A 24,515-nucleotide genomic window follows, 5' to 3' on the forward strand; every position below is an offset into this window, starting at 1 on the left:
AGTTTTTTTAAGAATAAAAAAATCATAAATTTTAAAATTTATACATAATAATTGTTTTTTTTTTAGGTCAGGATGGTCCCCTAGACTCTATGTAAAGTCGTCCCTGTTAACGCTGTGTGAGCTTCGTAGTTATACCAGACTTAACACACTTTGGGAGGGATGATACAAATATTTGATGATGAATGCTATACCTTTCCACATGTGCATGTTTGGTAATTAGGGCATATATTATTCACGTTAGGTGGAGATTAATGTACTGCAAAGCAAAGGTGGCAACTTAACCCATCTGCCTGAAATATTCATCCGATAATGAATATAAAAGACAAATTTAAGGTCGTTAGAACAGAATATTAATCGTAGCTTTTAGTAATTTAAAAAAAGCAGAAGCATAGATCCCACGAACAATTTCTAAGGATACCATAGTTTAACTTGTTATATATATTCTGCATATATATAGGCCAACAAAGAAGTCCATCCCAAGCTTGGCAAATGATTTCTCTTTATATTAAGATGAAAAACACATGCAAGCAAGATTCAGATTCTACCTTCATAACTGAATAATCAGTATTGGCTTACAATTTTTAATAGTTCTCAAGATTCCATTTACACCACTTTAGTATGAACTCTTTGAGGTATTGGCAAATGGCAACCCATAAGATCTTTCTATATTTATATACTTTTCAGTTCCTATTAATATGTTTGGCTCAGCCTTTAAATTGAACCTTACAATCCACAATGGCTGGTGCATTTTATATAACACAACTGCTGCAATAATAGCCTTACTGATGCATGAAAAATTCATCATGACACTGAGCATAGCAGTATCCAATTGGCTGTGCGAGATTAGTTGAGTTCTTAATTTCAACTCGCAGTAGATTTATTCATAACATTCATAGCAGATGACATTAATCTGGCTTGAATTTTGTTTAATAAAAAGTAGTGTAGTGGATCAGCCTATAGAGTGGATGTCACAGAGTTGGTGCAATGGAAAAGGAGGATCAAAATAAGAGCCATTTAGAGTTGCCTGTGCAATAATCTTGTTCGCTGATTCTGTGGTATGTATTCCATCCCAGCAAACATAGTTCTTTGGGTCACTACAAGCTGTTGCGGTCACAGTGCTCCCATTAATCACCTTGGTGTTCCCACAGTATAAATTAGGGTCAAAATTGTAGGTGCCACCTCCATGTCCACAACATGCTTTAGTACCATATCGAAGCCCTGCTCCGAAACAAATGAAAATTAGTGCAAATCATTTTACAAAGCAAAATTTGCAGTCTGATTGCCACCTTATGTATGACGGAATTAAAGTCTAATACCTAACAAAAAAGAAGTATTTTATCAAACACCTATTGCAATCGTGCTTATTTTACTATATAAACACCATCCAATGGTGCATTTATAACTCCATCTATTGCAATGGAGACATGTTCCTTGTGAATGTGATCAAGATCAGAAAATAATTTATTCTATTAAGATAAGATGGGATGAGCTAGACTATAACAACAAGAAGTTATTTTATAATACAACAACTGCTTTTTTAAAATTATTTTCAAAAGGTTATGAATTATTCTAAAAGTTCATATTATTCAGAAAATGTGACAATTTAAATGAAGAGTCAAAACTCTTCAGCGTATATGAATTAAAAGCATGAATCGTAGTTGTGGGGGGGGGGGGGGGGGGTGGTAAAATTACCCTGATGGGGATGTAGGCCTTTGGGCCATGCTAAGGAAGGCCGACCTGCTCTTGGGTTTGGAATTTGTTAGTACTACGGGTCGGCCCATACGCCGAGGATCCGAGAGTACAGCCGATGGTGAATTTCTCCTCGGACGGACACTGGAGAACCAGGGACTTCATGGTAAAGGTTGGGGAATGACACGGCCAAGACCAATGGTTAAAAGGGGTGAACCCTTGAATGTCCTGGAAGCACCGATGTTAGGGAAATACCAAAGATAAAGGCTGCCACCTCCACATTAAAGACCCTGCACCTACCACCCTGGCCGCATTAATGGGGAAGTGACACCTGAACAGTGGAAAGGAAACTTCTGGTTACTATTCAAAGGCACTGAGAAAAGAAATATCTAGGCTAAGGGGGAGTTAGGGCAACACGTGTACAAATTATCAAAAAGAAGAGTATTTAAAGAGCAACCTAGAACAGAAAAAGGGGGATCTTTTTTGTAATCTAAAAAGAAAGAAAAAGAAGAAAGAGAAAGAGATAATATAGGAACAGCTCTTGGCTTACGTCCGAGGGGGTGGATTTACAATATTCCTTATTGTTTTCAAGTGTTTACAATCGTTGGCTTGTCATTTAATCCTCAAACACTTCTAACCCGAGTTTCAAGCCCACACTCTACAAATTCATATTGTTTAAGGCTCATTGGGCCTGAGCCCGTAACTGTTCTTGGGGCCAGGTGCAATTGTGCGCTTACAGTAGTCATATACATAATTTCATTAAACAATATATATATCTTAAAAGGAAATTTCCTATCTGTTGTTTGCTATTAATGACTTTGTTGTATTCTAAAGGTGAATTGCTCTTAATCTGGTAGCAAGCTCTTTCGAGTGGGGCAATTATCACCACAAAAAAAAATGTTGTTTCAACTCCTCTCAAATTAGTCGCATTATGTCCTAATCATTTTTTATTTCCTCATTATTGAATTCCAAAAAATTTAGTAGACAGATCTAATTTTTCTCTAATACTATGCTAGAATTGTTGTTGCCGGATTGAGAGAAACAAAGGAAGAAGAGAGAGGAAAAAAAAAACATAAGAAATAAGTAACATAGTTTAGCCTGGCTTATATCCACAACAGAATGCCTTAAACAACATCTTTAATATAAGAATTATATGTTATCATGGACCCCCAAAGTAGAATATTTATTGGAGTTAACCCTAGCTAGACAAACCATAAGGTTGTAGAATTTTCAATATTAGTAGGACTAGGGTTTTTTTGCTTGATTTTCCTGATGATCATGATTTTCCTACCCTGGCCCGAGGTAATGAACCTATTACGAGTTTAAGTCTCTAAGGCCATAATATCTCTTGACGAAACTTTTGTATCATTTAGTTGAGTGATGTTAGAACATTCACATCAGTTTGTCTAACTAATTTTTTTTGTCTATTTTAGCATAAAACCCTACTTTTTTCTAGATATCACTTTTACAAAACACCCACATCAGATAATTTATTCTACCTTTTATTTTATTTAGATACTCATATATATTATTATTATTTTAATATTTTAACTCTCAACTCTCTTTCTCCTCTCAAATCTCTCTTATCTTAGCTTTCTCTATGGCAAACCTGAAGAAATCTCTCTCTCTCTCTCTCTCTCTCTCTCTCTCTCTTGAAGCTCTAGGTTTGGGTTTGGGTTTGGGTTATGGGTTTTTAGTTGATGGTTGGTTTTGGGTTGATTTTCTATCGATTTTGGGTTTATCAAATTTGATTTTCCATTGTATTTTGGGTTGATTTTCTATTGTTGTAATGGTTTTTGGTGGTGGTGGTTGGGTGGTGGTGGTTGGATGATGGTGGTGGAGGATGGGATTTGTGTTTGGATTTAGGTGGTGTTGGGTTGCAAGTTATGTGGGACTGAGAAAACAAGAGGGAGAGAGAGTTTGCTCAGAGGTGAGAGAAATTAATAGAATATCAAATACAAAGCAACAATAACTATATATATTTACACAATTACTGTAGTAATTATGTAATTTTACACAATTTTAGCCTAACTGACGTGGAAGAATTTTGGAGTTAATTTTGTAAAATTGGTCACTTTATCTATTTTACATTTATTGATGTGAATGTTCTTATGGATTTTACAAATACACAAGTCTTATAAGCTATATGTTAATTTTTGAACACTAACAAAAAAGTAATTAAAAAATTTATTTATTATGTTATTGATATGGACTAATTACATTCATTGTGATGTCAATTTATAAGGCTTCTACAGTAGAAGTGTTAATTTAGTATTTCTTCCTTGAGTTGAGTTAGAGTCTTTTTTTTTTTCTTTTCTTTTTTTCCAATTGCATGTATAGATTGTTCTAATTTTTGTTTTTGTTTTTGTTTTTTTTTTTTCATTTTTGATAATTTGATAGATGGGGAAGGGAGTATTTAAATCCTAGATGCCTTCTTTGAAAATACTATGAACTACCAACTAGTTAAACTACAAAACTCTTGGCATGATTGTTGTGATTAGAACAAAATCACTTGCATCAATCACAACAAGTAATATCAATCTTGGTAAAAAAAAAAAAGTTAAGGCCCTCCAGTTAATACACTTGTGAAGGGCCGCAATTTTTTTATGTGATGCAAGTAATGTTTTGTCTTTCAATTGGCTAGTGTGTATATAAAGTGATAAAAGAGGTAAAAATGGTACCATAAGAAGTAGGATGCCGGAAGAGCTGTAGCAACACAGAATGAGTGTCCACATATATGAGGGAAGCATTTGAGAGAGCTTCCCCAGTTTGTGTTAGTGTCTCCTTCAACATGTTGTTATAGTCCACCACTGCATTGTTGTAAGAGATAACGCATCCAAACTCATCAACGTCTGAACTGTTGTTAGGACGCTCCACCAAAAATGCTGGATAGCAACCCACTGGTGCAAGATTGAACACTAGAAATGCACGCCCTCCTAAGCCATATACCTCCTACAAATTGGACAATTGGTCATTTACTCTCTCTCTCTCTCTCTCTCATACATGCTAGCAAATTAAGAATGCAATTCTCCCTTTGGGGACACCGGGCCATGGGTTCAATAAATTTGAAGGACATGCTCTAAATCTTGAGATCTCAAGGTTCATCCACAATACTGTTGGCCTAAGGGTTGTAGGCCGTCAGCATCTTATAGGCAAGAAGTGAAATGGTCTCACATATGTGGTAATACTACCTTATATAAATAAAAATGTAGATTGGACTGGCTTTAAATGGGCCAACTAAGAAAGGCATTGGTTTAGTACAAAACAGTGGCCAATGGGCTTCCTTTTCAACCAATAACATAACAGGAAAGGTATTGGGCTGGATCATTTTTGTTGGTTTTGCATGATATATGTGTGGTAAGTCGCAGAACATGTTGTATGATAAGTAGTTTACCTTGATGGTGCCAGCAATTTGGGAGACCACTTGAGGGAGATACTGTTTCACTCCACCTATTCCTATAGCAGCTAAGTTGGAAGTGAAATCATTTTGACCAATGTAAAATGTGTAGAGAGATTTTCCGAAAATTTCTTGTGAAGGAAGTTTCGTCGATTCTAAAAAACACAACATTATTCTTCAAGTCATTTGCATTAAAAAAGATGGGGCTATATTCAATTTCCATTTGGGAAAATACTGTGCAAATAAAAAATTTCACTGGCCGAAACCATTTTACACACACACATATATTTGAGAACAAACTGAATGAATGAAAGTACAGGTGAAATCATGGTTTACCTGTTCCATACGAGGAGGAGGAGCGATGGAATTCATCAACTTTGGTCTTGAAATCCTTCATTTGGTTGAGCTGAATGGCCAGGGAAAAGGGGCTAATACCGGTAACAAATAATGAAGTGTTTGGAAGGAGGACTGTTGAAGCCAATGTTGCATAGTTGGCCCCATGTCTATAATTTGATCCAATTGATTGCAAATATGGGCTTAAAAATGGCAATCCTAGACCTTGTGCTGCCCCGCGCAAAAATATTGGAGAATTAAAGAACACAATTGAAATGTTATTTTCTTCAAATTCAAATTCAAATTGACACAACAAAACATTAGAGTACGTATTTTTATATATAAAAACATATATATATATATATATATATATATATATATATATATATATCTAAAACTTAGTTAATTTTCTTCATTAAATAAAATAAAATCAGGTGTATATCTTATTTAGAACAGAAAATGTAATTTACCTTATCAACAGATAATTATCATAAATTTATATTTCAAAGGACAATCTTTGTTGAATTCCATATTGAAGTCACAGACAGACTCACAGGCAGCAAAGCCTTTTTTACAACATTTATTTTTTATGGTGTCTTCTTTGGAATGTACTGACGTTGCTAAATTATAAACATAAAAATTATTAACATTGTTATAGTAGGAAGTTCTTTCATCCGATGCACTTTTTTATAACCTAACAATTTCAAGCGGACAATTCTACTCCTATATTGAGTTGTCTTTCTGAGAGTCAGAAAGTAGATGGGGAGTTTATGATTTTGATCTATATATTTTATTGCATGTAGCTTTCAGATGAAATTGTTCTAAAATATTTCTCCTTTAGTCCTTACTATTTGACAAGGCTCGTGACGTGAGCATGGAGGACTAAGGGACAAGACCCCCAATTTGTTTTAAAAAAAAATATTATTTTATGGATGTATATTAATTTTAGCAATTTTATTCTATAAAATTACATTTTGTTTTGGTAGTAAATTCTTATTAGTTTACATATGAGCCCACTACTCATATCATTTTTTTTACTTATCAGTAACCACTTATCACATCAGTAATTTATAAAAAAATCTGTAATTCTAGCATTTTCTTCATTTTAGTGGTCATAAAAAAAATTATAAATCTAAAACAAAATATACAAGTCTAAAAAAAATAGCACAACAACAAAAATTACTAATAATAAAACTAAAAATAATTAAGTTTTAACCAATTTTATCCAAAATAAACAGCTCTACACTTTAAAAAATTCTAAACAAAATAATTTTGTTCTATCCTTAAAAAAAAAAAAAAAAAAACTCAATAACTAAGTTGGAGCTGAGTTAGAGGTTAAAACCATCACATATACCCAATCCTAAAGCCGCCTTAACTCAAAGTTTTGGATCCATGCCTACTCGTGAGTCGTTGTGACCAGTTCAATTTGCACTCAAAAAATAGTATAGCCCATTTTGGAGGCAGTATTAAATTAAAGAAAGAAATGCAACTCCAGCTAATGCCAATACTCTGTCAAAACCTTATGTCATCCGGGCCAAATGAAAAAAGTGGCCTTATGCTATTAATCTATAATCTGTGTCTCTCCTACTAGAAACAGTCCAAGCTAACTTTTCTCCCAACATTTCCACCCTGGCTTTTTGTCTACTAGTGGAAAAGTGCCTAGTAAAAAAATAAATAAATAATAAAAAACTATCAAATTTAGTAAAACCATATCTAATTCCCAGAAAGCATGCTACTTCCCGGCTCTTTTATAATTCAATCTAAAAAAAAAGGATAGAAATTAATAATGAAAAAATTTAACTGCAAAAGGCACATATATAATATGTGATAATTTTTCTTATTTGAAAAAGTATGCTGCCCAGCAGGTTCTAAAAGATGGCAATTGCAGAGTAGAAAATCTGAATCTTATCTTGTATGTACTAAATGTACAATTAATATGTTGTATAATTTCAAGACAACAACTACGTAGAACATTACTTCCATATATATAAATATATATATATATATATATATTTTTTTTTTCATTACTATTCATTGAGAATATCTAAAAGCATTAACTAATTAAGATGAGAAAGTAATTAAGGATTACCCAAGAAATCAATAATGAGCCTTCCATCAGAAGCCCGACCAGTAGGTCTGTTGAAGTAAGTCATGCCAAAGGGACCAGACTGTGCCGGAAAAGCTGCCCAAAACCCACCGGTGTCTGAATTCGAGTCACCAAAGTTGAAAATTGCCTCAAAATCACATTTTGAATGATTTAAGCTAAAGCAACAAAACATTGTTACAATCACAACTAATAACAAAAATTGCCAACATCTAATAACAAAGATCTTCGGTAACCAGAGCTTCATTGTCTATCTATTGTGGTTATTATCTTATCGAGCTACAAGCCTTGTCTTTATATACCGACGGGCCAAGACACATGTCATCAGTTGCATGTAGCATCATCCTATTTTGGGTAAACTAATGTGTTTGGATTTGAGCTGTCCATTCCATGACTTTTTTTTTTTTTTTTTTCTTGAGAAGAACAGTTTGGGCCCTTTGGCATGACTTACTTCAACAGACCAACTGGGATAGAAAGGCTCATTATTGATTTCTTGGGCAATCCTTTATAAGTTATAGCTTTCTCATGTTAATGCTTTCATTCGCAATGAGAAAGAACATGATAATATGGAAGTTAAAAAAAAAGAAAACATGGAAGTAGGAATAATTTTCTACATAGTTGTATTCTTCAAATTATAAAACATAATGTACATTCAAAAGGGTAAGATTAAGCTCAGCTTTTCTTCCCAGTTTTCATTCATGGTATGGTTCAGTTTGATGGAGGTTAAGAAATTCACGCTCTTTTTAAAAGGAGCTTAGTGTTTGCTATTTGGAGAATTTAGCTACAAACTAGTGTTATCGTCTTAGAGAGAGGTGTAAATAATCTGGCTAAACCAATAGAAACTATACACTTTCTTTTATTTCATAAGCAAATCACAAATGCCAATCTCTCTCTATTTCATAGGTGATGATGCCGAAAAATCACCAGTAAGTTGCAAGTACTCCTCACACCAAAGCAACACTTGCAAAAAAGGAAAAAAGAGGACCTAAAAGAGAGCACCGGTGTGGTGCCGGCCAAAAACCCTCCGAATGTCAAGTTAGAGTCTTCTTTTTTTTCAACCCTAGAGTGCCAGAGTTGAGATAATTGTGCGTACCTTGATGCTAGGGTTTCTGGGGTCTTTATATTGGCGTAGAATTTCCTTTCCTTTTAGGATTCTACTTCATTCTTGAGCCCTTTTCCATATAGGAATCTTCTTATTATGGTCAAACGTGTAACGCAAGAACTCCAGGTGTACACGCTTGCGTGGAGATAAAGCAAAGCAAAGCCAAGTCAAACACATCGTGTGGCAAACAACTAAGGATTTATAATTAATCAATTACCGGACGGGTACTCAATGATCGGCACTGTCCTATATGCATGCATACCCACGGTATTAATCCGTCTACTTCCACTCCGTCCTCCTAGGACGGAGGAAAGATCCGTCTCATATTTTTCATCCTCTTCAGTTGCCCCCTTCACTCCTTAGATCCGTCTCTCGACACTAGACGGATTCATGGAGTGACGCATATGTCAATTTGTTGAGACAGGACGGATCTGGTTTATGAAGGACACGTGGCCTGTATTTATGACGAAGGACACGTGGCCCTTATTGATTAGCTATTCCCCTGAAATAAGGCGTCCCCTCGTATTCTATGCCTTTCGCTCTATAAAAGCCTTCCTTTTCTTCCTTCATTTTTCTCTTCCTATAGAAAATTTGCAATCAGAGCGCCATCGTCATCTCTATCGTGCATTCTTGTTGTCCCTCTACTTTATCCATCATTTCGTATTTGCTCAATTCGATCCGGTATGTACTCCTAACCCTTCTTCCGTCTATCTCTTTATTTTATTATTTTATATATATGCACTTTCTTTAGATTCGTTAGTCTTAGGTTATACCGTCATAAATGTAGGTAATGTCTAGTGCGTCAAGTAATCAATCGTTTGTCCGCGATGGGGCGGGCTACGATGAGAGATTCCCGTCAGGTCCAAGAGATCCTGACACTTCAAGTGAAGAGAGGAATCCGTCCAGTACCTCTTCTTCCCTAGATGATGAAGGTCTGGAGGTGGAGAGTTCAGAGTCGTCAAGTAGTAGATTAGATGGTATGGATCCCCCCGTTCAATTAGTGATTGGTCCGGACGGTCTTAGAGAGTTCGTCATGTTACCCCTATGGACAGTGAATGATTTTAGGTCTTCAATCATTGAGTCCCACCTCAAAACGCTTAGAACCAAGTATCAAATACCCGATAACATCCGTCTGCGTCTCCCCCACAAGTCCGAGAAATGTTACTACAGGGGGGTCGACGGTGCTGGAATTTATGAGCAAGCCATGAAGGCAAGGCTCAGATTCCCTTTGAGTTTTCTCCACCGTCGTTTGCTTCAATACCTTGGCCTATCCGTCACTCAGATCTCCCCAAACACTTGGAGAGTATTCATAGGCGTAGAGGTTTTATATGGGGCCATGTCCGACAGTGCCCGAAGATTGACGGTGGAAGAATTCTTCCACTGTTATTGTCCGACAGAGATCGTCAAGTCAAAAGGAATGTACAGTTTTGTAGCCAGGAGCCGGTTGTTGAGGCTAGCAGTGATACACCAGACTCCAATAGGGATTGGAAGAGTAGATATTTCTTTTTGGAAGGGGATGAATGGATGTGTCGTCCAGGAGATGACATGTATATGCCCGTCGACACTACATGGGGCATAATGCCTCCGTCGGGTATGCTATTGCTTTGGTTTCTGTCTAATTGAATTTGAAAGTTATTTCATTTTTTCAAAGTCTAATTGCCTTTTTTTTGCAGCTCGGGACCGTCCACAAGTTACCTTAGAGCAGTGGAGTTTCCTGAAGAGAATTTTCAACAAGACGAAGCTCCAAGAGAGGACGTGGGCACAACTCGTCACTCTTGATACCCTCCATTGGTATTGTGACGGTCCTGAACCTTCATCTGCCGCCCGTCGTTACGATAGCAGAGTACGCAAACGTAAGTCCGTCGTAACTATATCTGTCTTCTTTTATCGTTTTTATTTTCTACTCTTGCCTTTCCTCACATCTGTCTTCGATTTGCAGAGATGGACGCTGCCAAGAGAAGAGCCTTCATCAAACAACAAGCGGTAAAGAAAAAACAAGAGGCTGGTCAAGCTAAGGCGACGGTTCCATCTCTTTCGTCAAAACTGAATCAACCAGAGAAGGTGGACCATCTACCTAAGAAGCAGAAGACCACTCCAGAACCCGTCGTAGCATTGGAGGCCGAGAAGCCACCCGTCAAGCATGGCAAGGGTAAGGGCTTGATGAAGGGCCCAATTCCTACCGGGGAGAAACCACCTGTTCTCTTTCGAGAAGACTCAAGTTACGCCCTGGAAAAACTTTCGTCCATCCTGACGGCTGACGACTATGAGGACCTCGGCAACCATGCGACGGAGGCGATGGGAGAGACGGGCCTCTTTAATATTGCACAGGTACTTTCGAACTCGTCCTCTAGCTTTGTAATCTTCCTTATCATCCGTCATTTAAATAATATTCTATTTTGTTTTCAAGCCATGTTGATGATGAAAGGGCTAATGGGCCGTTGTCTCAATCACGAGACAATTATGGACCTTCTTAGGAAGAAGAATAAGACGATGGAGGATGAGCTTCACGACTGGAAGACCTAGAAGATCAATACGGATAGAAAGCTTAAATGCTCGGAGCAGGTTAGAGGTGAGCTAGAGAGGGAGAATGAGCAGTTACGTCAAATCTTGAAAGACAAGAAGAAGGAGCTGACGGACATGAAGACCCAACTCCGCGATGCAAAAGAAGTTGCCGTCTAGGAGTATCGCGACTCCGACCTTCTTTTGGCAGAGCTTGGGAGTTCATTCGCTGACGGATTCGACGATGCCATCCGTTAGGTCAAGTCCTCGTATCCCGACCTAGACGTCTCTCATGTCTCCATCGATGCTCAAGGGCAAACACATGCGCAGTCCGTCCGTTCAGATAGTACAGATGATGTGCTTGCCGTCACTGCTCCAGCTGACAAAGGTCAAACTCTCCCTCCAATTCAACCAGATGACGATCATAGGAATGAAAATACATCCCCAAAGCAACAGTAGCGGCTTCTTTTTTATTTTTTTTTTTTTTATCACGGTGAAAACTTTAACCGTTGTAATTTATTTTGTTGAACCGTCGTATTCTAATTGTGAACATTTCATTTTATGAAATTTTACTTAGCTTATTCTGTTGAATCGTCGTATTTTGTGAACTTCGTTCCGTTGTATATTATGTGATAATATGATACAATCCTCGTAGGTTCATCCGTCCACTATGTGGACAATTTTTATCCATTTGGGAGGTCCGTTCACAATACGGATATAAAGATCTCTTCATAATGTGGATGATTTTATTTTTATCCATTTTGAACGACCCGTCTATTATATGGACTTAGTAGGGGTCCGTCCACTATGTGGATTTAGTTAATGTTCGTCCACTATGTGGACTTTGTAGATTTCTTACCCATTTTTGGATAATCCCGTCCTTTGTCTGGGTTTAGTAGTCGACCCGTCCACTTTGTGGACTTGGTAGGTCTCCATCCTGTTGGATGATCCGTCCACTTTGTGGACTTGGTAGGTCTTCATCCTTTAGGATGATTCGTCCACTTTGTGGACTTTGTAGGTCTTCATCCTTTTGGATGATCCGTCCACTTTGTGGACTTAGTAGGTCTTCATCCTTTAGGATGATTCGTCCACTTTGTGGACTTAGTAGGTCTTCATCCTTTAAGATGATCCGTCCACTTTGTGGATTTAGGTCGTTATCCTTGTGGATGATCCGTCCACTTTGTGGACTTTGGTCGTCATCCTTTTGGATGATCCGTCCACTTTGTGGACTTTTGTCGTCATCCTTTTGGATGATCCGTCCACTTTGTGGACTTTTGGTAAATTTTGAGCACCATACCTTTCATATGTTCTGAATAAAAACTCTTTTCATAATGTCAGATCAGTAGACCATATATATTGTTCATGGAAAAGAAAACTTAAGTTCTGATAATTAAAAACTACAACTGTTTAAAAATGAACTGGAAATATGGGAAATAAGGAGGTGGGTGTTGTCTTATGCCCTGCTGCACTACTAGTAGTACTTCTTCAGGTGTTCTGTGTTCCACGGATGGCTCAGTTTCCTTTCGTCTAACGTCTCCAAATAGTACGTTCCTTTCATATGCCATGAGATGATTCTGTACGGCCCTTCCCAGTTAGGACCCAATTTTCCTTGGGAGGCATCATTTGTGGCGCCAAGTACTTTTCGTAACACCAGATCTCCTACCTGGAAGTCCCTGTGCTTGACCATGGAGTTGTAATGTTTTGCCATCATGTCCTGGTATCACGCCTTTCTTTGTGCAACTGCTGCCCTGACCTCGTCTATAAGGTCAAGTTCTAAACGCAATGCTTCGTTATTCTTGCTCTCGTCGTAGCTTTCCACACAGTAGCTCGCTAATCCAACCTCTGCCGGTATGAGGGCCTCAGTACCATATGCCAATCGAAACGGTGTCTCTCCCATTGGTGTTCTCGCCGTTGTCCTGTATGCCCATAAAACGCTTGGTAGTTCGTCCGGCCAGATCCCCTTTGCCCCCTAGAGCCGGGTCTTGATAATATTCAACAAGGACCGGTTCGTGACTTCAACTTGTCTGTTGGCCTGTGGGTGGGTAGGCGACGAGTAGTGATTTTTGATTCCCAGCTGAGAACAAAAGTCCCTGAACGCGTCGTTGTCGAATTGCTTCCCGTTGTCTGAAACGAGCACCCTTGGAATTCTGTATCTGCAAATAATACTTCTCCACACAAAGCTAATGATGTTTTTCTTCATGATATTAGCCAAAGCTTCTGCTTTTACCCATTTGGTGAAGTAGTCAATACCAACCACCAAGAACTTCAGCTGCCTTACCACTGTAGGGAAAGGACCCATGATATCCAACCCCCATTGTGCGAACGGCCATGGAGCTGTCATAGGGGTGAGTTCTTCCGTTGGCTGCCTAATGAGATTGCCAAATCGTTGACACTTGTCACAAGCTCTAACGTATGTATGGGCGTCCTTTTGCATTGTTGGCCAATAGTATCTGGCTCGGAGTAGCTTGTGCACTAGAGACCTTGACCCAGAATGGTTTCCGCAAACCCCTCCATGGATCTCTCTCATCACGTAGTCTGCTTCTGTGCGGCCGAGGCATCTTAGATATGGTCGGGAGAATCCTCGTTTGTATAGGACGTTTTTTATTAAGACAAATCGGGCTGCTGTAACCTTCAACTTCCTCGCGTTCTCTTTGTTATCAGGTAGCTTGCCCTCCTTGTGATACACCATAATTGGAGCCGTCCAGCAATCTTCATTGCTTACCGCTTGCATGCTGACGTTATCTAATAATGATGAAAGCTAGACAAAGGACAATACCTGTTCCGGGACAATCATTGGTTCGGTCGAAGCTGCCTTTGCAAGTCGGTCCGCTTCCTGGTTCTCCTCTCTTAGGATTTGAATCATCGTGAATTGGAGGTCACTCGTTTGACCCTTCACTTCCCCAAGGTACCTTTTCATCCTCTCATTCTTGCAATCATAGCTCCCATTAACTTGACTGGTCACAATTTGTGAATCGGAGTAGACGACCGCCTTCTTTGCTCCTGCCGCTATTGCAAGTTCCAGTCCCGCAACAAGGGCCTCGTATTCTACTTCATTGTTAGTAGTAGGAAAGTCCAGACGGATCATGCATTCAATCTTGTCTCCTTCCGGGGTGTGGAGTACGGCTCTAGCACCCCCAACGTGCTTATTGGAAGACCCGTCTGTGTGAATTCTCCAAGTGGGCGTCTCTTCTGCCCCCTGCTCTTCTGCGGTAATGAATTCAGCAACGAAGTCTGCCAATATCTGTCCTTTCACTGCTGTCTGTGGCTGATACTGGATATCGAACTCACTTAGCTCTATTGCCCATAGAGCCATCCGTCCAGCCGATTCGGGATTGCTCATTGCTCTCCGTAGGGGTCTATCTGTCAGGACGTTTATGGTGTGCGCTTGAAAGTATGGCTTGAGTTTCCGGGCCGTAGTCACAAGAGCAAATGCAAGTTTTTCCATTGGTGGGTATCTTTCTTCTGCTCCTTTTAATGCTCGGCTTATGAAGTACACGGGCTTCTGCACCTTTCCTTCTTCTCTGATCAGAGCTGCACTAATCGCTTCCAAGGAGACAGTGAGGTACAGGAACAATTCTTCCCCTGGCATAGATGGGCTAAGCAATGGCGGAGCGGAGAGATATGTCTTCAACTTTTCGAATGCCTTTTGACACTCGTCCGTCCACTCGAAAGATTTCTTCAGCGTTCGGAAGAATGGGAGGCATTTTTCCGTTGCTCTTGATATGAACCTGTTTAAAGCCACTATCTTTCCAGTCAAGCTTTGCACTTCTTTCATCGTCCTTGGAGGAGATAGCTCTATAATCGCCTTTACCTTCTCCGGGTTGACTTCAATGCCCCTCTAGGACACCATAAATCCCAAGAATTTTCCTGCTATTACTCCGAACGCGCATTTGCTTGGATTCAGCTTCATTTTGTATGTCCGAAGAGTATCAAAAGTCTCTTGGAGGTCCTTCAGATGATCAGACATCTTGACGCAACATATCGTCCACGTAAACCTGCACATTTCTGCCAATTTGGTGTGCGAACATTTTGCTCATCGGTCTCTGATACGTGGCTCCCACGTTCTTAAGCCCGAAAGGCATTACCTTGTAGCAAAAAAGTCCCTGGCTCGTCACAAATGAGGTTTTTTCTTGATCAAACTTATCCAATTTGATCTGATTGTAACCGGAGAAAGCATCCATGAAGCTCAAAAGTTCATGTCTTGCGGTGGAGTCTACAAGGGTATCAATGCGTGGGAGTAGGTAGCTATCTTTGGGGCAGGCTCTATTCAAATCCGTGAAGTCGTCGCACATCCTCCACTTCCCGTTGGACTTCTTGACCATTACTACATTCGCCAACCAATCAGGGTAGTACACCTCGCGTATGAGTCCGCTTCTTGTAGCTTCCGCACCTCCTCCGCTATGGCTCGATCTTGTTTTGGGGCAAACACCCGTTTCTTCTGTCGGACCGGAAAGAAGGAAGGTGATACGTTCAACCTGTGAACTATGACTGTTGGATCTATTCCCGGCATGTCCTCGTGACTCCACTCAAAAACATCTTGATTTTTTTGGAGGAATAATACGAGCGCTTGTCGAATTGTTTGGTCGGCTAGGGTGCCGATTCTGGTTGTTCGGCCAGGCCTAGAATCATCTAGTTGAACTTCTTCCAACTCTGATATCGGTTTCGCTGTTGTTCTCTGTTCCTCGATATTCATTACTTGTAGGTGATCATCCATTTCCATCATTGCGACGTAACATTCCTGTGCAGCCACCTGATTTCCCCGCAGTTCTCCAACTCCATATTCGGTAGGAAATTTGATCATTAGATGGTAGGTAGAGGTTACAGCCTTCCATGCATTGAGAGTGGGCTGTCCGAGGATGGCGTTATACGCTGAAGAGCAATCAACCATGAGAAAGGAAACATCCTTGGTTATCTGCTGCGGGTAATCTCCAACCGTCACAGACAACGTAATGACGCCTAAAGGATAGACCCTTCTTCCTCCGAAGCCAACAAATGGTGCATTTGTTGGGACTAGTCGTTCTTTGTCAATCCCCATTTGCTGGAATGCGGGGTAATAGAGGATATCTGCAGAGCTCCCATTGTTCACCAAAACTCGATGCATGTTATAGTCCCCTGCTCGTATGCTGACCATAAGCGCGTCGTCATATGGGTGGTGAAGGCGTCGCGCATCTTCTTTCGTAAACCCGATGCTGGGGCTATCTTGTCGTGTCGCTTTTGGTGAAGCACCTGTCGACTGGACGCTTTGAACCGTCCGTAAGTAGGTTTTTTGGGCCTTTTTGGATGACCCTGCAGAAGTGTTGACCCCTACAATCATCCGTATATCTCCTACGGGTGGCCTGGGACGCTCATTTTCCCGTCTGGGATTCTGCTCCTGGGATTGATCCGTTCTCTCCTTCCTTACGAACCTCTGCAACCTTCCTTGCCTGATAAAGGCCTCAATCTGTTGCTTCAAGTCATAACAGTCTGTCGTATCGTGGCCATGATCGCGATGAAAACGGCAGTATCTATCTCTTGGCCTCTTGTTCGGATCTCCCTTCAACTTGCCCAGGAACGTCAAGGTTCCTTCATCTTTGATCTGTATTAACACTTGGTCAATTGGGGCTGTGAGGGGGGTGAAGCTTGTAAATCTTCTCGAAGGTGGTTTGGATCTCCGGTCTTCTCGTCAGTCTCTGGTTCTTGCCATTTTTCGTCCATTGTCCGGTTTCGCATCTTCTTGTCTTTCCCTTTTTCTAGGTTTATAGTCCTCTCGGGCTAGCAAGGCATCCTCTGCGTTCATATACTTCGTCGCCCTATAAAACACGTCGGACATAGTTTTTGGGTCATTCTTGCATAGAGAGAACAAGAACTTACCCTTTCGCAGCTCGTTTATGAATGCTGCCACAAGTATCTTGTCATCCGCCTCGTCTATCGAGAGGGCTTCCTTGTTAAAACGGGCTATGTATGATCTTAATGTCTCGTCTTCTCGTTGCTTAATACTCAATATACATGCAGTAGACCTCTTATGCCAGTGACTTCCGATAAAGTGTGATACGAACTGTGCGCCTAATTCCTTAAAAGTGCCAATGGAATTGGGCGTCAGTCTACTGTACCAATCCCTCGCAGGCCCTTTCAAAGTGGTGAGAAAAGCCCTGCACATGATTTCATCCGGTACACCTTGAAGATGTATTAGGGTTCTGAAAGATTCCAAGTGATCCAATGGGTCCTTGGATCCGTCGTAATTCTCCACATGAGGCATGCGAAACTTTGGAGGAAGGGGGCATGAATTTATGAGCGTTGTGAAAGGCGAATCCGTTCTATGGACTAGGTCGTCCAGGTCACTGGATACCCGTCCTCTAAGGGCGTTCATCATCACATCCATACGTTCCCTCATCTCCTGCATTTCAGCAGCTATGTGAGTTGGCAAAGTGTCTGAGACGGATGGTTGATTGGTTTCTTGCCGCTCGGGTCTAGTTGGAGCGTTGCTACCCTCAGGTCCTTCCACGTTCCTTCCTTCTGGACTAGCACCCTCCTGGTCTTCCTCCGGTGCACTTTGGTGCGCATTCCTTTGTCGCAATTGTTCTTCTAAATCATGATTTTGCTTGGTGAGGCGCTCAACTGCCGCTGCAAGCGTCTGGACCTGCCCCTCTAGAGACGTGGCGTGCGGTTCGTCGCCTTGATTGTTGTTCGTTGCCATTGATCGAGTGAGTACCATGCAACTCTTTGTCTTAGGAATAGAGCAAAGGCTGAATAGTCGATTTCTCTTTTCCCACAAACGGCACCAACTAATGATGCCAAAAAATCACCAGTAAGTTGCAAGCACTCCTCACACCAAAGCAACACTTGCAAAAAAGGAAAAAAGAGGACCTAAAAGAGAGCACCGGTGTGGTGCCGGCCAAAAACCCTCCGAAGGTCAAGTTAGAGTCTTCTTTTTTTTCAACCCTAGAGTGCCAGAGTTGAGATAATTGTGCGTACCTTGATGCTAGGGTTTCTGGGGTCTTTATATTGGCGTAGAATTTCCTTTCCTTTAAGGATTCTACTTCCTTCTTGAGCCCTTTTCCATATAGGAATCTTCTTATTATGGTCAAACGTGTAACGCAAGAACTCCAGGTGTACACGCTTGCGTGGAGATAAAGCAAAGCCAAGTCAAACACATCGTGTGGCAAACAACTAAGGATTTATAATTAATCAATTACCGGATGGGTACACAATGATCGGCACCGTCCTATATGCATACCCACGGTATTAATCCGTCTACTTCCACTCCGTTCTCCTAGGACGGAGGAAAGATCCGTCTCATGTTTTTCATCCTCTTCAATAGGCATTCTAAATTTATACTTTCTTTTTTCTTTTTAGTTATCTTTTATTATCTTTCATATAGATTGTGATTTGTGATATGGAAGGGGGTTTGCGTTTAAAGGCTTTGCCTATATTGAAAGTTCACCAAGACTTTTGTGGGTTTATGAAACACAAACAAATAAAGTAATTGAATTTAAAGAACCTATGAACATTTTTTCTAGAACATGCACGTGTGGTGCTTGTGTGATCAGATTAGGCCGTGTTTCTTTTCAAATTTTATTTTTTAAAATTAATCAGATTTAATTGGCAACTATAATTGTTGCATCTTAAGGGTTAATTGCACTTTACCTGGCATCATACTTCTTCAAATAAGGAAAATTATAACATATTATGTGCCTTTTGCAGTTTATTTTTTTATTTTTTTATATGCAAGATAGAATTTCTATTCTAGCTTAATCTAAATGTATATGTATATGAAACTCCCTCCTGGAGACTTGAACCCCGATCCTTACCCTCACACCCCACAAGCACTTATACTTATGAAGTGACCACCGCACCAAGTTGCATGGTGGTTATTCTTCATTTTTTAGATTGCGTTTGATCTGGGAATTAGATTAAAGTGGCAAATGGCTAGCAGCTTTTGTCAGCTTGCTTGATTTTTTTGGGAGTAGCTTGTGTCTAGTGGCAGTTGCCACTGGACACGTTAGGATATGGTCCGCAATCTAACGTGTCCAATGGCAACTGTCACTGGACACAAGCTACACCCGATTTTTTTAGTATTCCTTAGATATGGTTTTACTAAATTTGAAAGCTTTTATTAGGCTTTTTTCTACCATGCACAACCCACTGCCAGCTAGATGCACACGAAAGATCGGATTTTTAGGTTTTAAGGGTGATGTTGCATGTTAAGTCTTTAGTGACATCATTTATTGTGTGCATGTATTTTAGGGTAAGACATCGGTGAGCCTTTTTATTTTTATTTTTTTAGGAGTCACCATCAACCATTAGTTTTGTATTAGGTGTGATTGGTCACATATTTATCTAATTCATTTTAAATTACCTAATTAACTAAACCAATTTTAAAGGCTTATTAATTAAGGTAAACCAAAAGTATCGAAGCAAAGATCTTAGACTCAGAAGTTCAGTTACCTGTGGGGAAGGTGTTAGTCACCCCACACCATCTATCCAATGAATAGTACCCCATTTTAATTTATTTCTAACAATATATTTTTAGTGAAAAAATAAGATACTAACATTTTGGTTTTGAAAAAGTTTTGTACAAATAATACATATATATATATATATATATACACACACACATGTGAATATTTATTTACATGTGTGTGTATGTGTGTATATACTCACAGCATGTGAAAAACATTTACCACGTTACAAGTAATAATATACAATAGCATGTAAATATTTATTTTATTATTTACCATGTAGTTAAGATGTGAATATTATGTATATTACATGTAAATGTATATGAAAATAAAATAAAGAGAGAGGCTGAGAAGAATAGCACCTTGTTGTCATCCACCATATTTTCTAATTTTATCGTGCAAAAAAGAACACAATATGAATACATTAGTGCCAAGAAGGGGAGAAACTATGTAAGTTTGATTGGTGCCTATGGGCTCAATGAGATTGAACCATAGGCACAAATCTCTAAAAATACAATCCTAAGAAAAGGTTTTAGACAACAATGCTAAAAAGGAAATACATGAATTGTTTTAAAAAGAATTTTTCTGTAAAAAGTTTGCACATTTTGTAAAAAGAGTTTTTCTGTACTTTTGAAAACGTTAACTTTTTGAGAAAAGAAAGTTTTGGGGAATTTTTTTTTTATGGTAAATTACAACTTACCCACTTGAGGTTTTAAGTTTGGCTGAAATTTAAGTTGCTTATATAATTTTGCCCCACTTTTATATCTCTTTTCTCCAAAAGTATAAAAATACCATATCAAATAAGATAAAAAAGAATCCAATGGAATACTTGCATTATGGGATTTCAAATCACAAGTATACAACTTAAATTTCGGTCAAACCTCAAGTGAGTAAAATGTCAAATTTTAAATTACAAGTAGACAACTTATATTTTGGTCAAACCACATGTGGATAAGTTGTAATTTGTCCTTTTTTTTAGAAAAGGTTATTGACAAAAGAGAAAAAATTTTAGAAAACTATTTTCATCAAGAATTTCCTTTAAATGAGCAAAACTTAAAAGGCTTCTTTTTAAAAGAGGTTTTATTATTTATTTAGAGAAGGTTTTTGAGAAGAATTTTTTTAGAGAGAAGAAATGCCAATATTTTTTTTCGAAAGAGGGAACTTGAAAATTTCATGGCATTTAGAATTTGTTTTGAAAACCGTTTTGTGAACAATTCCAATTTTGAGAAAACAAAGAGGAAGGGAGTTTTAGAAAGAAGAGTTGATAGAAAAAATATTTTTAAAGAAAGGGTGTTTAACTTTAAAAAGAATCCCATGATTTTTATTTTAATGATAAGATTTTAAAGAAAAGACTTTTGTTTTTAAAATATTTTCTTTTTTTGTAAAAAAAAAAAAAGTAATTCCAAAAAAAAGAAGAAGTTGGGAAAATGATTTTTATTTTTATTTTGAAAAGTTTCATGGGATTTTCTTTTTAAGAAAGAGAAAAGATTTGAATTAAAAATCCCATGATTTCTATGGTGGAAGGAAACTTATGTTGAAAACGTTTTTGTAGGGAAAACGATTTTGAACAAAAAGAAATTTGAAAAAAATAAAAAAGAAGAGTGCTCATGGGTTTTGTTTTCAAAAAGATTTGGGTTCCAAAAATCCCATGATTTTTAGAAAAGAAATGCTATTTTAGAAACTTTGCTCAATAAAAAAAAATTGAAAAGAAATTCCAAAGTGGTAAAAGAACAAACATTTTTTTGAAAGAAGAAAGGTAGATTTTTTTATTTTTTATTTTTATAGAAAAGATACTTTTGTTTTCTGATTTAAGAAGGAAGAAAATTTTTTTTTAAGAAAAACATTTTAAAGGAAAAGGTTTTAAAAAGGATTTTTAAGAAAAAAGTTTTGTTTTTGAAAACAACTTTTGAAATGGAATAAAGTTTTTTGAACAGTTTTTTTTTTTTTTTGGAAAAGCAAACTTTAGAGATTTTTTTACTCAAGCTATTCATTTATGGCAACAATGCTTATGAGAAAAAAAGAGAGTAAAGAGCGACAATACTAAACAAGTGCTATAAATCAAAAGACAAGAAATAAAGTGTAAGAAATCAAAGCCTGAAACGATCATACATACATAGGCTTAGAGATTGCTCATTCTCGAGGGATACCTGGTTTAAGCTGGGCATTAACCCGTCAAGCAGGTTTTATGAGGGCAACCTTCTGTTTTGGTTGGAGATGAATTGCAAAGATGGCTCTCACAAGGTGCGGCACCATCCTCCTTGGAAGATTGTTTTTCCCTTTGCCATGTGGCACATTTGGAAGGACATAAACAATTTTGTGTTTCGAGACAGGTCTGCCCAATCAAACATACACCACGACATAGTCTTTAGAGCCTCGGAATTTCAACATTGCATCCGTAATGCCAAGCACTTTGATAGTAGGACCATGGTGAGAGTAAGATGGGAGAAACCTCAGGTTGGGTGGGTTCATCTCAACACTGATGGGTTAGCAGCTGGGAATCCAGGCAAAGCTGGAGGAGACGGCATTCTTCGGGATGATCAAGGGCGATGGATAGTAGGTTTTTCAAGGAATATTGGGCTATCAACCAGCTATATGGCAGAATTGTGGGCTCTCCGTGATGGGCTCATTCTTTGCAATAATCTTAACTATAGTGCTGTTGATATTCAAATTGATGCTAAATCTATTGTTGGTCTGCTATCTAATCCCTCTTATTCCAATTGTTTTGTCATGCCAATCTTTGAGGACTGCAGGCAGTTAATTTCCCGGATTCCCCAAGTCCGGATAGGACACTGCTACCGTGAAGCAAATTCTTGTGCAAATTTCCTTGCCAAGATGGGATCTGCTCAGACTAGGGAGTTTATTTTGTTTAATAATCCGCCTGTTGATCTTGAAGAGCTTATAAGCTCGGATGCTGTTGGTTTGTACCATAACAAATTGCTCTCTGAGCTTTCTTTTCCCCTTTAGTTCTCTGGTTTAATGAAATTTCCCTTTCACCAAAAAAAAAAGGAAAGTAAATAAAGTTGCTTGGAAATTAAATGACAAGAAAAATAAAGTGCTTGAAATTTAAATGACAAGGAAGGTAAATTACTAGGAATTTAAATGACAAGAAAAGTATATGACTAGAAATTTAAATGACAAGGAAAGTAAAGGTTCATTGGAAAAATTAGGGTTTTTAGTGATTTATCCTAAATAGGCGCTAATCTTGTTCAAGCCTTATAGGTCCTTTGTAAAAAAAGAAATGGGAGTTCAAAGCCATCAATCATTCTTTGAGACAACATACCCATATTGTGTTTTGAACAAATTTTAAGACCCATTTAAGAAAATTGTATTGAAAATTATTTTAGGTGATGAAAGAGTAAATATACAAACAATAGATACATACATATATAACAATGGGAATAAATAGTGCAATAAATAAAGGGAATGGGGATGAGCAAAATGTAAATGGGATTACAAGTAAAATAAAGGGGGGATGGGGATAAACATAAATGTAAATGGGATGACAAGTGAAATAAAAGGGAACTGGGATGAACATAAATGTAAATGGAATAACAAGTATAAAAATGTAAATAAATGGGCAATAAAGTAAATGGAACAACAAAAATGTTCCTAGATGCCTAGAAGAGATGAGACTTTTTCCCCCTAAGGCTACTTCTCATATAATGTCTAGGTTAAGGTTCAATACCCATCTAGGAACCCACAATAATATAACAAGATAAACGTTCACCAACAAATAGAATATGAACAAGGAACTAGAGACATAGATATAAACAATAACACAAATAAAGAACTAGAAATATAAAGCAAGATATTAAAGAAATAATAAGTAAAAAGAGCACTTTCATATATGAAATGTATGATATTACAAAGGAAAAGAGAAGATGATGGATGGGTGTAGCTATATAGAAGCTACCCCATCCCTATACAACTTACCCACTTACCAAAAAGATTACCAAAAAAAGGGGGCTGAAAATTTGGGAGGGGTTTCCTAAAGAAAAGAGAGAGAGAAATTTTCAGAAAATTTCAAGAGTTTTTTCCTGATTTTCTAGTAAATTTTTTATCTCTTAAAAATCTATTTCCTAGTCTCCAAAAACTTAAAACTTATTGTTTACAAAAATTGGAAGGGGTATGTATAGAGAAACAAATGGGGGGTGGAGGCTATATGATGGTGATCCAGGACATAGCCTTCTACTTGTCCTCTAAGTTTTGACTATTTTGTGATTTTCTCAATTTCCGGTCCGATCTTTGTGCTCTATTTGGATACCTTTCCGAGCTTTGATTTCTTCAAAAATGGCATCCTTGGAAAGCTCTAGATGTCTAGTTTCCATAGGCTCTAGCCTTGCAAGATTTGGAGCTATGGTCATCAAGATATCCCATCTGGAAGGGAGGTGACACAGCGTAGGAAATTCAGTGACGTTTTTTCTTGAAAAAATCACTTCTTCCAATCCATAGCAAATATTTTCGAGCCCTTTTTGTGGGAGGTGGTCGAGACCTCATACTTCAAGCTAGTTTAAATGATTTTTTTCCAATTCTTGCTCAATTGGTACAATATTTTGTGAAAAGTTGGTCCAAAAACAACCTTTTAAACCTAAAAAAAGAAAAGAAAAAAAGAGAGAGTGAAACATTTAGATAGGGTTCTATATTTTTATTGATATCTCATCCTTTTAACTCTGATTTTTGCTCGTAAACTATCGTTTTGAAGGGAAAAATATGACCTATGAGTGTTGGGGTTTATGTCCTAAAATCCAATTTATTGGCATGTCATAAATAATTAAATTGTTTAATTATATGAGACTATTTATAAATGAACTAATGGGACATTATCTTAGTCCATGAGATGCATTGTATGTGATTTATGTGATTTAGTCACAGAAGATGTAAATCACAAGTTCCTTGTAAACTTAAAATGTAGTTCATAGTCGGTGATGAAATTGGGCGTTTCATCTGCGAAAA

General features: G+C 38.2%; 1 protein-coding gene across 1 annotated transcript; it reads right to left on the reverse strand.

Annotated features, from left to right (window-relative positions):
• Positions 1 to 519: 519 nt before the first annotated feature.
• LOC142615019 (GDSL esterase/lipase At4g01130) lies at positions 520 to 7,805 on the reverse strand. Its single transcript, XM_075787675.1, has 5 exons — positions 7,509 to 7,805; positions 5,423 to 5,650; positions 5,084 to 5,241; positions 4,371 to 4,641; positions 520 to 1,218 (listed from the first exon to the last, which is right to left on the reverse strand). Exons 1-5 carry the CDS (start codon positions 7,768 to 7,770, stop codon positions 950 to 952), a joined length of 1,188 nt encoding a protein of 395 aa, XP_075643790.1. The 5' UTR covers positions 7,771 to 7,805; the 3' UTR covers positions 520 to 949.
• Between the last annotated feature and the right edge of the window lie 16,710 nt (positions 7,806 to 24,515).

This window comes from Castanea sativa, chromosome 11 (genome assembly GCF_040712315.1).
Source record: "Castanea sativa cultivar Marrone di Chiusa Pesio chromosome 11, ASM4071231v1".
NCBI classification, from domain to species: domain Eukaryota; kingdom Viridiplantae; phylum Streptophyta; class Magnoliopsida; order Fagales; family Fagaceae; genus Castanea; species Castanea sativa.

Coding starts and splice junctions, on each gene's coding strand:
- LOC142615019 (XM_075787675.1), bottom strand. CDS start 7,770: ATGAAGCTCTGGTTACCGAAGATCTTTGTTATTAGATGTTGGCAATTT. Junction 5,242..5,422: donor CTCCTCCTCGTATGGAACAG/GTAAACCATGAT, acceptor TGTGTTTTTTAG/AATCGACGAAACTTCCTTCA. Junction 1,219..4,370: donor CCGGCATCCTACTTCTTATG/GTACCATTTTTA, acceptor GTTTCGGAGCAG/GGCTTCGATATGGTACTAAA.